The 14,521-nt window shown below is 35.0% G+C and overlaps 1 protein-coding gene across 1 annotated transcript; it reads right to left on the reverse strand.

Moving 5' to 3' along the window:
• Window positions 1-288: 288 nt before the first annotated feature.
• LOC129256745 (26S proteasome complex subunit SEM1-like) lies at window positions 289-8,119 on the reverse strand. Its single transcript, XM_054894912.2, has 3 exons — window positions 7,989-8,119; window positions 5,973-6,069; window positions 289-4,448 (listed from the first exon to the last, which is right to left on the reverse strand). The coding sequence occupies exons 1-3, from the start codon at window positions 8,071-8,073 to the stop codon at window positions 4,385-4,387; spliced, it is 246 nt and encodes an 81-aa protein (XP_054750887.1). The 5' UTR covers window positions 8,074-8,119; the 3' UTR covers window positions 289-4,384.
• Window positions 8,120-14,521: the final 6,402 nt, after the last annotated feature.

The raw sequence follows: 14,521 nt of genomic DNA on the forward strand, positions 1-14,521 counted from the left end.
AAAACTGCTTCTTAGACAATAAACATCAAGGAAAGTTGTAAGATCTTACAACTTGTCGGACGAAAATGTTGATGAAACGCTCCCATTTTATCCGGCAGTTGCCACAGTGACAGTGCTTCTCAGCCAATCAAAATAAAGGAAAGTTGTCAGATCTGACAACTTGTCGGATGAAAATGTTGATATGCCACTATAGGATCAAACTTCTTTGTCACATTAGGTCTAGGGCTTTAATGGACTTACGAAGTAACTGGGCTCAAATTAATCAAGACTTTCTGATACAAATGTATGTGCTATGATACATGGAATAATTTTATTGAAGTTAACTATTAAGTTGTTTAAAACATTTGCACATTTGTGATGTACTGGTAAGTCAAATAAATACTGACAGCAATATTGGGTGACAAATCCTTTTTTCCCTTCAATATTTATCTTGAAAAACAATCATTACTTGGTTAAAAATGTGATATATATTTTTTCACATGTGATAATAGGAGCACATTTTTGTTTTTTAGAAGTACGAGATCAATTTCATACTGAGATTTTCTTCAACATTTTCCTCTCATTAAAGTTATGGAATCAAGTATATGAGTAAATCAATACAATGTCCAATAAAATGTATTTTCTGACCCCATGTTCATTTTATCAAAAACATTAATCTGCCAATACTATTAAAGGTGTGATATACATATATCATTAGCAATATTTCGAACCCCCTTGAAGCTTAAAGAGGATCACACAACAAGATACCATAAAAATTGATAAAACATAGATTACGGTAGCTGAACAACTCTCTTCAACTTTTTTTGCGTCACAATGGCCCAGCCAGAGTTCAGCTGTATAACTTGGGACCATAATATTCAAACATCCCTCCTCTGCAAAATGTGTCACTTTCCTATTGCATCTCTGTACTAAACTATCAGCCCATAATATCCATAATCCCTCCTGATCAAACCCAAGCGTAACTCTTGTATATGTGTTAAGTGTATATGCATGACTTTCATGGGAGCGCATCTAGGGCGGCATTCTGAAAAACCGTGTTAGCATGAAAATGGTGTTGGCTAACACAATTAGCCCAATCCCCATATGATGTGTTATGGTATTCTGAAAAATGGTGTTAGGCAAAGTCTTGTTCAGTTAACATGAAAACTTGACACTGCCATGAGAAGTTATGTCAGGGAAGAACTTTTTTAACAGATGTGAACTTTCATTGATTGGTATTTTTTTCGTGTTCTGGTAGGGACTAGGCTATACATGTACGCCTTTCTGCCAATGTATATCTCCTACTGTAGTGACAATACCCATTTTATATCATACACATGATGTCAGGTAAAGTCTTTCACAATCAAATCCCTCTATATCTCTTCTTTTATTTAGCTGCATACTATGCACTTGCAAAATATATATCACAATGCTGGCTGCAACTGCCCAGCAGTAACTAGGATACCACAGCATGTATACTGCTAACTTCTGTGATATCTTTCCTTTAACAGCGCATATGACTAAATTAAATCAATGCAGAGTACGGAGGGCTGAAGATAATATGAAATAAGATAGCACGCATATAACAATTTTCTGAATACCGATTTGGGGTATGTTAGAAGCATGTTAAATCAGAGAGATAACATGAAAGTTGACACCAAATTGAACATGATTTTCAGAATACCGCCCCTGCACTCGAAGAATATATACGTCATAATAAATTATTCAAGATTACTTCATCAAGTTCAAGAATACCAAATCAGAAGTACCAACAGGCAAACATGCACATCAATTGCTACAAATAATAACTTCAATTACAAATTATACAGCTGTGTGTAAACCCATATTGCCCTTATATAGGCTTGGAAAATATGAGACTACTTTGAGGACAATACATGGTACATGTATCTCCCTCAAATCCACTCAAATGACTCGATATTATATAAATACATGTAGGTCAACACTAATTCCCTGCTTATACCTCAGTCACATACATGTACTTTGTTCTATGGCGGCCAAACAACAAGTCAAAAACAGCTGATTTAAGTCTTTTTACCCGCTACATATAGGTGGTTTGAATAAAAATGAATAAAACAGCTGTTTTTGACTCGCCATACAGACACCGTAGAGCAAATGTGACTGAGGTATTTAATGGTTTGATGAGATTACAAGAGCTCAATACAGAGGGTAGACTATAGTGTAGGTTAGTGCAATTTCAGAATTTAAACATGCAACAGATAAAGACATTAAAGGTATTGTTTAACTTTGTGAGCAGCCGATTTAAAAAATTCTCAAACCAAGATGAAACATGTGTACAAGTGCATGTATTAGAACTAATAAACCCTGAAAACAACCATTATTGAGAATGAAAAGCTAAAACTACAAGGCAAACCCCGATTTTGTAAATAGGCGCCTAAATAGTACACATAAGTGTATGGGATGAAATTAAGATGGTGTTTTCGGTCACTTTATATTTCAATATTTGAAGCACTAAATAATTTTCAAACGCAATTTTTTCTGGGCTTCATTTTTGTAACATATCACAGACACAGGTGACAAGTGTGACCTTCTAGCTCAGATTTTTTAAAAGTCAAACCAATGTTAACCAATCACTTTAACAAGTGGAGCGCCTCTGGCAGTCTCGCCTGCATTATGCAATTAAATAAAGCAGCAGTGCTACTTTGAAAACTACTTTAAAATAAGTATTTAAAAAAAATTCATATAATGATATAATACTATGTTCATTGACCCTAAATGACATTTGACCCTGATCATGTGACCTGAAACTCGTACAGGATGTTCAGTGATACTTGATTACTCTTATGTACAAGTTTTATGAACTAGATCCATAAGCCTTTAAAGTTATATTGGAATTTTAACAAATACCCCCAAATTGGCCAAAGTTCATTGACCCTAAATGACCTTTCACCTTGGTCATGTGACCTGAGAGTTTGGGCAAATATACTACGAATCGCAGATGAGTGGAATATTGGCACTAGCAAGTGGAATATTTCTGGTATTTCATGGAATAAAGCCATCCCAAAAAATTATCATCTATCCCAACCCCCCCCCCCAAAAAAAAAAAAGAGGGAGAAATTTGATTTAACAAGTCATCACTTATCACATTATGGTATCATCACATCATAGGATCAAATTTGGCTGTTGAAATGTGACTTACATGTAGTTCATTATGACGTCATTGAGCATAATTGTGCTCTATGCTGCGCATCGCATTGCTTTCATTGTTATACGCGTTGTATATTTCACGCATGCACGCTAGACTGGAATAAGGCCTCATGTTCAACGGCAAATCTTGTACAGGAGCCTATGGAATATTTGTCGGATTTCTGTCCTTTCTAATACTTTCTCTTATACTGCACAGGCAATTGATGCAGACCAAAATATGTAATAATGTATTGCTAAAACACTCAATATATAATACTTCATTACCCTTATGTCCAAGTTTCATGAACTAGGTTCATATACTTTCTAGGTTATGATGAAATATCAAAAATTTTACCTTTGGTTAAGATTTTGATTCCCCCAACATCGTCTAAGTTCATTGACCCTAATAACCTTTCATGGTCATGTTACCTGAAACTCAGGCAGGATGTTCAGTAATACTTGATTAACCTTGTGTCCAAGTTTCATGAACTAGGTCCATATACTTTTCTAAGTTATGTCATTTAAAAAACTTAACCTTCGGTTAAGATTTGATGTTGATGCAGCGACCGCCGGAAAAGTTGCAGCTATAGTCTAGCTGTGCATTGCAGGCGAGACAAAAATCATTATCACTTATCTTTATATATGAATTACACTGTAGATGTACAAGATTGCTGCATAACTTTGCAGTAAATTACAACTTTAGAAGTCTGAAAGTTATACTTCTGATTATTTTTAAATCGATTCGCATGTGCTCACAAATTCGCATCACTTCAAAGATTTATGCAAGAGGTCACTCTATCATACCCTTGCACCTCTACACCATTGTCTACCAAAACTAACCATCAAATACAAGTAAAAGTTTCTAGTTGCAAGGGCCAAGGATTCAAAGAGTTGTGTGAAATGCAACTACAAAGTACAAATCCAAACACACGCTTCTGATTGGTTAAAATTTAAGTTTTGTTTGATTTCTGGAGTTACTTTTAATTGCAACTCTTTCTGAAACTAACCCCAGATCTACCATATATTGGCACAATGCAGTTAGTATAAATCTTGATTACGAGAATAGTTACAGTTGCTGCAATGGTCGTAATTGAGAGCATTAAGTTACAGGAAAATAACTTATGATGGGAACAAATATGATTACAATCCTTTTCGTGCCCCAAATGGAATGAAATCTGCTACGATTTCATCTTTACAAACATTATGATACAAAATATACAGAGGATGATTTTTACAAATGCTATGATCTCATCGGCTCTTGCTCTTGGTTGTTGACTTTGTGACCATGTTTCTCAAGTTCAGTTCTGTAAGAGAAATGGAGGGGAAAAGCAGGAGAGAAAAAAAAAAATAAGTGGCCTGAATTCTTTCTTGCATATTTCAGTCTTGGAATGAACTATGCTACCTCATTGTACACTTCAGTGCAGAAATTGAACAGATCTATACTAAAGAGTGACCCCAAAAATGTGTATTTCTATATTGATAGAAATTTCCACTTATAACTTTGCATCTCCCATGAATAAAAAATATGATGCCTGATCATATGAAGGATAATTTGCTGATGTACCTGCTTTAAGTGAAACATTGAATTTTCATTCCATCAATTGTATAGAAAACACCATAATTTATGGTAATACAATATTCTCTGGTTATTTCATGACTTTCTTCTTGCATCATGAATATTTAAATCCATCCTACAGTGCGAGTCAGAAAAAATGTTACACTTTTTAAATCAAGAATATAAAAGAAAATGTGGGATTCAGAGAGAATTTCTAGCATGTATGGATAGAGTAAATATTCCTTTGTCCCTTGGTAAAATTTGTTTCAGTGTTGTGTTATGGTTGAGTGCACAACAGCCATTATTTGAAAAGGTGTCAAAACCCATTTGCGCCAAGTCATGTGATTACCTGCTGAAACAGAGACAAAAGTATTCACACGAACAAGGAGCGTAAAGTTTATGCGTATGTTAATTAATCAAGAAAAATAAACAAGAGAACCAGTAAATCAGTAAATTATCTTCACTGAAAGAAAATTCCTTTTCATTGTCATTTTGGCCACAACTTGGACAAAGCTTCCCGCCTTTAATCTTCCACATGTTGCTCTGATGATGCGCTGCTGCAAGTCATCCAGATCTGCAGGTGGGGTGCTGTACACCTTTGACTTCAGGTACCCCCAGACGAAGACAGGCAGACACTTCGCAGGGCCTTGGCAGCAATGCTCCATCGAGCTCAGAAGTGCATCAAGAGAAATGGACAACATGTGGAAGATTGAAGGCAGGAAGCTTTGTCCAAGTTGTGGCCAAAATGACAATGAAAAGGAGCTTTTTTCAGTGAAGATAATATATTGATTTACCTGTTCTCTTGCTTATTTTTTTTGATGAATAAACATACACATAAACTTTACTCTCATTGTTTAAATGCTTTTGTCCCCGTTCCAGCAGGTAATCACATGACTTGGTGCAAATGGGTTTTGACACTTTTTCAAACAATGGCTGTTGTGCACTCAACCATAACAACAACATTGAAACAAATTTTACCAAGTAACAAAGGAATGTTTACTCTATCCATACATGCTAGAAATTCTCTCTGAATCCCACATTTTCTTTAAAAAATACTAAATTAAAAAAGTCTAACATTTTTCTGACTCGCACTGTATTATACAATATTTCAGCTGCTCCCCACATCTCCAACCCCACTACTTACACACACACCTGCATAGATGATACCATTTACACACACTTTGGATTTTGTTACACACATTTCTGTCAGTCTGTTACACACCTCAAAATGGTAAAATGATAGTGCTCTTTGTTTGGGAGAACAGAGTTTTACCTAAGTTGCTTAGAGAAGTCATCTTCTACATTGTCATCATCCCAGTTGTCTTCCCATACATTGTTATCTGATTGATCTTCTTCATCACGTTTCCATTCTAGATGAAAGAAAAATAATGTAAGAAATAACAAGCACCCATCACTTTAAAATTATACCCATGTGACTTCATTACATTAAAACTGTTTTTTTCTTACAGTCTACAGGTATATCAGACATATCTTATCAATAATTAAAGGGGAATGAAACCTTTGGAACAAGTGGGCTTGTGTGGAAACAGAAAAATAAAAGAATAAAATCAAAGAAAGTTTGAGAAAGATTGGAGTTCTAGACAAAATAATGAGAAAGTTATGAGCATTTGAATATTGCTATCACTAATGCTATGGAGATACTCCCATTGTCAATGCGACAAAGATGTCTGATGTCACATGTGAACAACATTCCCTTTGATGGACTATAAAATAGCCCAGGATCCTTGCAAACATTATACATTTAAGTGCAAATATTGAATTATAGAAATAGAACTATAAAGACAACAATGATAGCTTTTATATTGCATCATTGAGTTACAAATCAATATTTGCGTAATTACATGTTTTTTTTTACATATTCTCTGCCAGATTCTCACTTTTAAGACAAATGGCTCAAAGCTTTCACTGAAATGTACTTTTTTTGAAGAACAATTGTTTTTTATTTCATCAGGATAGACTTCCCCTTATAATCTCTCTTTATCTCTTCAACTTTCCTTGACAAAGAATAACCATAGAACTGAACATCAAGGGGTCTCCAAACCATCAGCAGGGGCCGCGGAAACGGGGGGCTGGGGGGCTTCAACCCCCCCCCACTTTTTTCCAAACCATGTACAAAAACGTAACAAGTGGAATGCCTCTGGCCGTCTCACCTGCATCACGCGATTCAATATAGCAGCAGTGCTGATTTTGAAAACTACTATAACTCGCACAAGATGTTCAGTGATACTTGGTTACTCTTATTTCCACGTTTTATGAACTAGACCAATACACTTATAGAGATATGATGGCAATTCAACAAATACCCCCAACGTGGCCAAAGTTCTTTGACCTTACATGACCTTTGACCTTGATCATGTGACCTGAAACTCGCACAGGATGTTCAGTGATACTTGATTATTATTATGTCCAAGTTTTATGAACTAGACCAACACACTTTCAAATTTATGGCTGTAATTCAACAAATACCCCAATTTGGCCAAAGTTCATTGACCCTAAATGACCTTTGACCTTGATCATATGACCTGAAACTTGCACAGGATGTTCAGTAATACTTGATTACTATTATGTCCAAGTTTCATGAATCAGATCCATAAACTTTCAAAGTTATGATGGTAATTCAACAAATACCCCCAATTCGGCCAAAGTTCATTGACCCTAAATGACCTTTGACCTTGGTCATGTGATGTGAAACTCATGCAGGATGTTCAGTGATACTTGATTAACCTTATGTATAAGTTTCATGAACTAGGTCCATATATTTTCTAAGTTATGATGACATTTCAAAAACTTAACCTTAGGTTAAGATTTTGATGTTGATTCCCCCAACATGGTCTAAGTTCATTGACCCTAAATGACCTTTGACCTTGGTCATGTGACATGAAACTCAGGCAGTATGTTCAGTAATACTTGATTAACCTTATGGCCAAGTTTCATGAACTAGGTCCATATACTTTCTAAGTTATGCTGTCATTTCAAAAACTTAACCTCAGGTTAAGATTTGGTGTTGACGCCGCCGTCGCCGCCGCCGTCGGAAAAGCGGCGCCTATAGTCTCACTCTGCTATGCAGGTGAGACAAAAATGACTATATGATTGTGATTTTTTGCATAGTCAGCCCCCCCCCCACTTTTGGCTCAGCCCTCCCCCACTTTGAAAACCGTTCCGCGGCCCCTGATCAGCAAGAAATTCTTCCCCTTTTAATCTCTATTTCTCTCTTCAACTTTCCTTGACAAACAAATCCATAGAACTGAACATTCTGAGCTCTCCTTACCTTCTGCAGGAAATTCTTCAAATTCATCATCCTCTTCCAGAAGACCAAGATCCACTTTCTTGTCTTTGTCTCCCTTGTCTGTCATCTTTGAGTTTGTTACCTAGATGAATGTAAAAAATAAAAATAAAACTGGATTCTCAACTACATGCAGTCAAAGTTTTTGCCTACTCTGCCATTGTCATATAAAGAACATACATATCTAACTTTTAAAATAATGACATCTGCAACCTTTCACCCTGTGCGCACAAAATCCAATCACTTAATCCTCACCCACAGTTTGAAGTTGATCCCTCTAATAGATCTTCAATCACAAGAACAAAATATTTTAGGGCAAGTCAAAGAACTCACATGTATGCATTACTAGTCCAGTAAAACTCATCAAAATTTCAGCATTAGCATAAAGTAAGGTACAAAATACTACAAATGCAATTCTTTTGCTAGAAATAATATTTGAGGGTAAACTGATTCAAAATCAGGTTGATCCCACTTTGGCACCCTTGAGAATTTTCCAATTTTGAAGGTGATAATTACATAGGGCCATGTGTCTTGAACTCGCCCCAATTGTGTTACGTCCCCAAAATTTAATGACAGCGCACCTATTGGTATACAGTGCGTATCAAAAAAAAGTTTACACTTTGAAAAAGCCATAAATAAAAAAATATACAACATGTGGGTAATTTTTTCAAATATAATTTTGGGTTTGGGTCTCATCTATCCATGAAAGTAAAAGTTTTGACAGAATGGGTGATTTCAAGTTCGGTGTTGGCCTTGGTGTTGGTGTTAGTGTTGAAATTTCGATTGCTTCCCCTAGCTCCAAAACTTATTCAGAGTTTGTAAAACTGATCCAGATCACATTATTGACATCTCAACAACTAGTGAGTGACTTTTCGGGACCATCCTCATTTTATGTTTGGTGTTATAATTGTGTAAAAATTGACCCAACACCAACACCAAAAGGTCAACACTGAACTTGAAATCACCCAATGTTACACTTGAGTGAGCACTGTCCATTTTTGTAAAGCTCGCAGAAATCTGTTTGCGCAGAAATGCTTGTTTTCACGCTGTGTCAAGGGGAAAGTGCGATATCAAACTTACCCTGTGAAACAATTCTCATACATTTCCCTTGCACTTTTTAGTCAATTGAAATAAAACGGATACATTCAACCATTTTGTAAGAATTTTGACGTCCAAATTGAAATTCCAACACTTAGTAAGCACAACCTTTACCCTTTATGAGCCAGATGGATCTGAGGACAACTGAATCTGAAAAAAAAGTTTATATCAGGGCAAGTCCAAGAATTTGCGCGTGTTACGTATGGGACATTTCAGAGGCTTTAATGACCTGAAAAATAGTGTTAAATGACTTTGATTAGATTGAATACCCTCATGATGGTAGACATCTAGGAGGAGAATAATCATGCCAAAAATGGCGACGTATGACCCTGACCTTTCAGAGAGAAAAAATGTGCCGTTATGTATGGGACGCAGAAAAAAGACAATTTTTAGAACATTTTTTTCAAGTTGAGAATTCTCTGAAAGTATTTCATTTGACAACTTGTAATTTAGTGTGATAGAAGTCACAACACTCTAGTATATCTAGGGCAAGTTTCATGTCATAAGCCAAAACCCTCTAATTACAGACTCTAATTAAACAAATTAATGACATATTACGTATGGGACACTTTGTCCCCATAGAGAACGTACACAATTGTCCCCATAATTTCAAAAATTCAAATAATTTAAAATATATGGAAATAAAAGAGTTTTTTCTTTTAAAATGTTCTATTGAGACATATTTGATATGACTGGAAAGGAAATTAGCCATTTCAACAATTTTTTTCTTGTTTTTCATGGTTTCATAAATTTCTTATGTATTTCTATTGTTTTTAATTTTTTTTCATATTTTTCAATTTTCACGATTTTTTCGCTTCAATTGTTTTAATCAGTATTCATAACAAACTAGCAGAGCCCGTGGAAATTCCACGGGTTTTGGGGTGTGATTAAGTTAAAAGAATTTGTTGTAGATTGACATGTTTATTCAAGATGGGAAAGAAATAAACATTTGAATTTTAATAATAATAATAATAATAATTAATATCATTTATATAGCGCTTATCACAAAGAATGTCTCTAAGCGCTTAAGAAAATACATAGGAAGACAAGAAATTTCAGCTAAAATTGAATTTTTTAAGAGAAGGTTGTGGTTTGAAAGGAATGTGAAAGTTAGGTTTTTATTTGAAGTCGTAATTTGTTTTGAAAAATATATGATTGATTAAAGGTAAGTTGGACGAATATGATATTTAGTTAAAGTAGCGTTTAAAATATTGCCCCTCATTTTAACTATAAAAGGGGAAGTTTAAAAAGTATTTGGTTTTGGAGGATTTACATTAACCCTTTTATTTACTTGTCAAACGTATTTCATTGCATTAGCATATATTCATTTTATCACCCCGCTTTTTATTTTTTTTTCTGTTCTTTATTTCTATTGGTCCCAAAAAGTAAAGAAGAAAGAAAACATTTTAAAATGGCGCAAGTTAATTTTTTTATTTTATTTTTTATTTTTTGTCCCCTTTATCACTAAAAAAAAAAGGATTAAAGAAAGAAAATAATAAGGAAGTATAAAGGAAAGGAAGGACGAAAGAAAAGAAAGAAGAAGTAAAAAGTAAAGAAAGGATAAATAAAAGGGAAAAAAGAAAGAACAAAGTGAAAGGAGTCAAAGGGAAAAAAATGTAAAATAAGAAAAAGAAAAAAAGTATGAAAGTAATGGGGAAAAAACAAAGAAGCCGTAGTTGCGATATGGACTGAAGTTAGCGATCATAATGATGTGAACCTGCCGCGCAGACACACAGGCGGCGCGGCGCAAACTGCCCCATCCTTCGCGAGGCAGGTTCACATTATTATGATCGCTAACTTTAGTCCATATCGCAACTACGGCGAAGTCCAACTGAGAATTTAAACGAAGGCGTCGAGATCGGCTGAAGTTCAGGTTATGGATTGATTAGACATTTGGGAATAAAATTATTATATTGTGCCAAAATTAATTGGCGAAACTCGCCCGGTGCGAAAGTGCATTTCAGTTGTGACAGAATGCCAAAATCTCACTTCACGTTCACTTTAAATTCTACACATGATTAAAATCAAAGTTTAAAAAGTATTTGGTTTTGGAGGATTTACATTAACCCTTTTATTTACTTGTTCAACGTATTTCATTGCATTAGCTGATATTCATTATATCGCCCCGCCTTTTATTTTTATTTTTTAATTTTTTTTACTGTTTTTTATTTCTATAGGTCCCAAAAAGTAAAGAAAGAAGAAAACATTTTAAAAAGACGCAAGTTTATTTTTTTTCATTTATTTTTTTTTTTGTCCCCTTTATCACTAAAAAAAAGGATTAAAGAAAATAAAGAAAAGGAAGGACGAAAGAAAAAAAAGAAGAAGTGAAAGGTAAAGAAAGGATAAATAAAAGGGAAGAAAGAAAGAACAAAGTGAAAGGAGTCAAAGGGAAAAAATGTAAAATAAAAAGGGAAAAAATGTTAAATAAAAATAAAAAGAAAAAAGTATGAAAGCAATGGGGCAAAAACAAAGAACAAAAGAATCAAAGAAGGAATGAAAGAAATGAAGCAAGCAAAGCAAATTAAGATAGAAAGAACGAAAGACAGAAAACCTGCCGCGCGGACACACAGGCGGCGCAGCGCGAACTGCCCCATCCTTCGCGAGGCAGGTTCACATTATTATGATCGCTAACTTCAGTCCATATCGCAACTACGGCAAAGTCCAATTGAGAATTTAAACGAAGGCGTCGAGATCGAAGCCGAAATACACTCGTTGCCGATGCTCGATGTGGCTGAAATTCAGGTTATGGATTGATAAATCTGGACAAAATCAATTTGCGAAAATCGCCAGGTGCGAAAGTGCATTTCAGTTGTGACAGAATGCCAAAATCTCATTTCACGTTCACTTTAAATTCTACACATGATTCAAATCAAAGATCTCGCCATGTTTTATAATATATTTGTCCTTTTAAACGGTATTGGAATGTGGTTACGCCTTGTTTTGTTTTCCACAGTAATTATTGCATGTCTGAACAGAGGTGAAATATTTGTTGTGAAGCACTGTGTGAATGTTGTGTGATCATGGAGCTATGGTGTGATGGTATTCTAATTAATTCATCATTTTTGTTATAAGACTGTAAACCTGGTGGATGTGAGGGAGTGGCCTGGATGAAAGGATCGAAAGTGAACATGTGTCCAATTACTGATTTGCATATGTGCATTCCCTACATGCCATGCAAAGAGTAAAGGAGAAGTCCACCCCACCAAAAAATTAATTTGAAATTAAGGAAAAATAAAGTATTGCAGAAAATTTCATAAAAACTATGATTCAAAATTTAAAAAATTACTATTTTTACATTGAGAAATTTGCCTAATTTTACAAAACAATTATATGCTCATCTTGGTCAATGTACAAATTACAGAACAGATTATGTCACACACACACACTCTAATTTCTTGTGTATTTTTTTGTTTGATACATGTACATGACATATGTATATTTTATTTTAATTTTCTCATTTTCTTTCACAAATTTTGAGAGGGATTTTAATTCCTCCATTAACATTCGTAGTTTCCATGAATGTAACATATTGTGATTCGATGAAGAGTTTTTATGTCAAATTTGCTAAAATTGATATAATAAAATGCAACTAAAATTTAGAAAGTAATGTGATGTGAGTGACATAATCATGCAACTCTATTTGCGTACCATTTTTTGTGTATATAACTGTTTTGTGTTAAAAAAGGGAAATTTGGCTATTAATTCAAAGATTTTTTGTTGATGTGCACTTGACCTTTAACTCACTTCCCTTCCCACCCCTGCCCAAATAAGTGTAATCAAGAACTTGAAAATGAAAAGTGATTAAGAAGAAGTAAGATTTAATCATATTTATTAAAGGTTAAGTCCACCCCAGGAAAATGCTGACTTGAATAAAGAGAGAAAAATCAAACTAGCATAGTGCTGAAGATTTCATCAAAATCGGATGTAAAATAAGAAAGTTATGACATGTTAAAGTTTCGCTTATTTTTCGCAAAACAGTGATATGCACAACTAGGTGAGTCAGTCGATGATGTCCATCACTCACTATTTCTTTTGTTTTTTATTGTTTGAATTATACAATATTTCATTTTTTATAGATTTGACAATAAGGACCAACTTGACTGAACCATATAGTATTAAACAATGCTAATTCCACATCTTCAGGGAGGAATTAATCGTTGTTTCACTTGACAATGAGGAGAAAATTATAATATTTCATATTTCATATGATAAAATACAAAAGAAGTAGTGAGTGGATGACGTCATAGTCTCCTCATTTGCATACCAGCCAGGATGTGCATATAACTGTTTTGTGAAATTAAGCGAAACTTTAAAATGTCATAACTTTCTTATTTTACATCCGATTTTGATGAAATTTTCAGTGTTATGCTTGTTGGATTTTTCTCTTTCTATTCAAATCAACTTATTGTTGGGGTGGACTTGTCCTTTAATAGCTCCATGATTTAATAATACAGGCCTAAATAGAAATTCACATGAAAGTAAAGAGAATAAAGCTGGGTAGGAACGGGGAAGGAATATGATTTAAAGAAAAAGCAAAAATATATCCACACCACCCCCCCCCCAAAAAAAAAAAAAACACGTTTCGGCGGGTTCGATCCAGGGTCTCTGCACACGTCAAAACATTGTGCTTACGTAAGTCGCCACAGATCGCTTTCATAATGACAAAGGGTTTTTTATGCTATATATAATGTTGTAAAATGTCCTTGCGCCGCTGTTGACCAATCACAACGCGGCGTTCGGATCAAGACGACCCACGTGACGCGTCCGTCGTCTGTCATGGTCGAATGTCGAGCTACAACACGCAGGTCTACGCGGATTTTCGGTGGAAGAATCGGACGACGACTCGTTCGTGCGAGGTCGTGATGGGCTGGGAGGGCGGCGAGTCCGTGAAGAGTGGCAGGCCCGACGCGCGGTGCGATTTTGGAGCCCGGGCGTGGCGGATCCCGGGAGGAGATACGGTTCAACCGATCACCCCCCTCCGGGCTTAGAGTATTCATGTAATAGATAAGTCTTTAAAAACTGAAGATAAGGTTGTCAGATTCATGCACTGTTTTGCATTATCTGGCGATAGATGCTTTTTTGGTTATATAGATAAGTTGATTAAGAATTTACACAACAATAATAAATCAAATTCAATGCATTGATATATATGTATTCAAATCATGAAATTGTGATTTATTAATCAAATATCTTCAAGTGGTTTTCTCCAACCTATTCAGAATGAATATTACCTCATTGATTTTTACATGACAATTTAAACAATATCATCTCCATTTACATACATAATATACATGCATGCTCAAATGTAAATTCTTCAATCTGACCTAAATATTCAGATGACAATGGTCTATTAAAGGACAAGTCCACCCCAGCAAAAAGTTGATTTGAATAAAAAGAGAAAAATCCAACGAGCATAACAC

This window comes from Lytechinus pictus, chromosome 3 (genome assembly GCF_037042905.1).
Source record: "Lytechinus pictus isolate F3 Inbred chromosome 3, Lp3.0, whole genome shotgun sequence".
NCBI lineage: Eukaryota > Metazoa > Echinodermata > Echinoidea > Temnopleuroida > Toxopneustidae > Lytechinus > Lytechinus pictus.

What these genes read in the sequence shown, in the direction of transcription:
- LOC129256745 (XM_054894912.2), bottom strand. Translation starts at nt 8,073, where the DNA reads ATGACAGACAAGGGAGACAAAGACAAGAAAGTGGATCTTGGTCTTCTG. An exon ending in TGAAGAATTTCCTGCAGAAG is followed by an intron (nt 6,070 to 7,988) that starts GTAAGGAGAGCT and finishes TCTTTCATCTAG; the next exon opens with AATGGAAACGTGATGAAGAA. An exon ending in GACTTCTCTAAGCAACTTAG is followed by an intron (nt 4,449 to 5,972) that starts GTAAAACTCTGT and finishes TTTCTCTTACAG; the next exon opens with AACTGAACTTGAGAAACATG.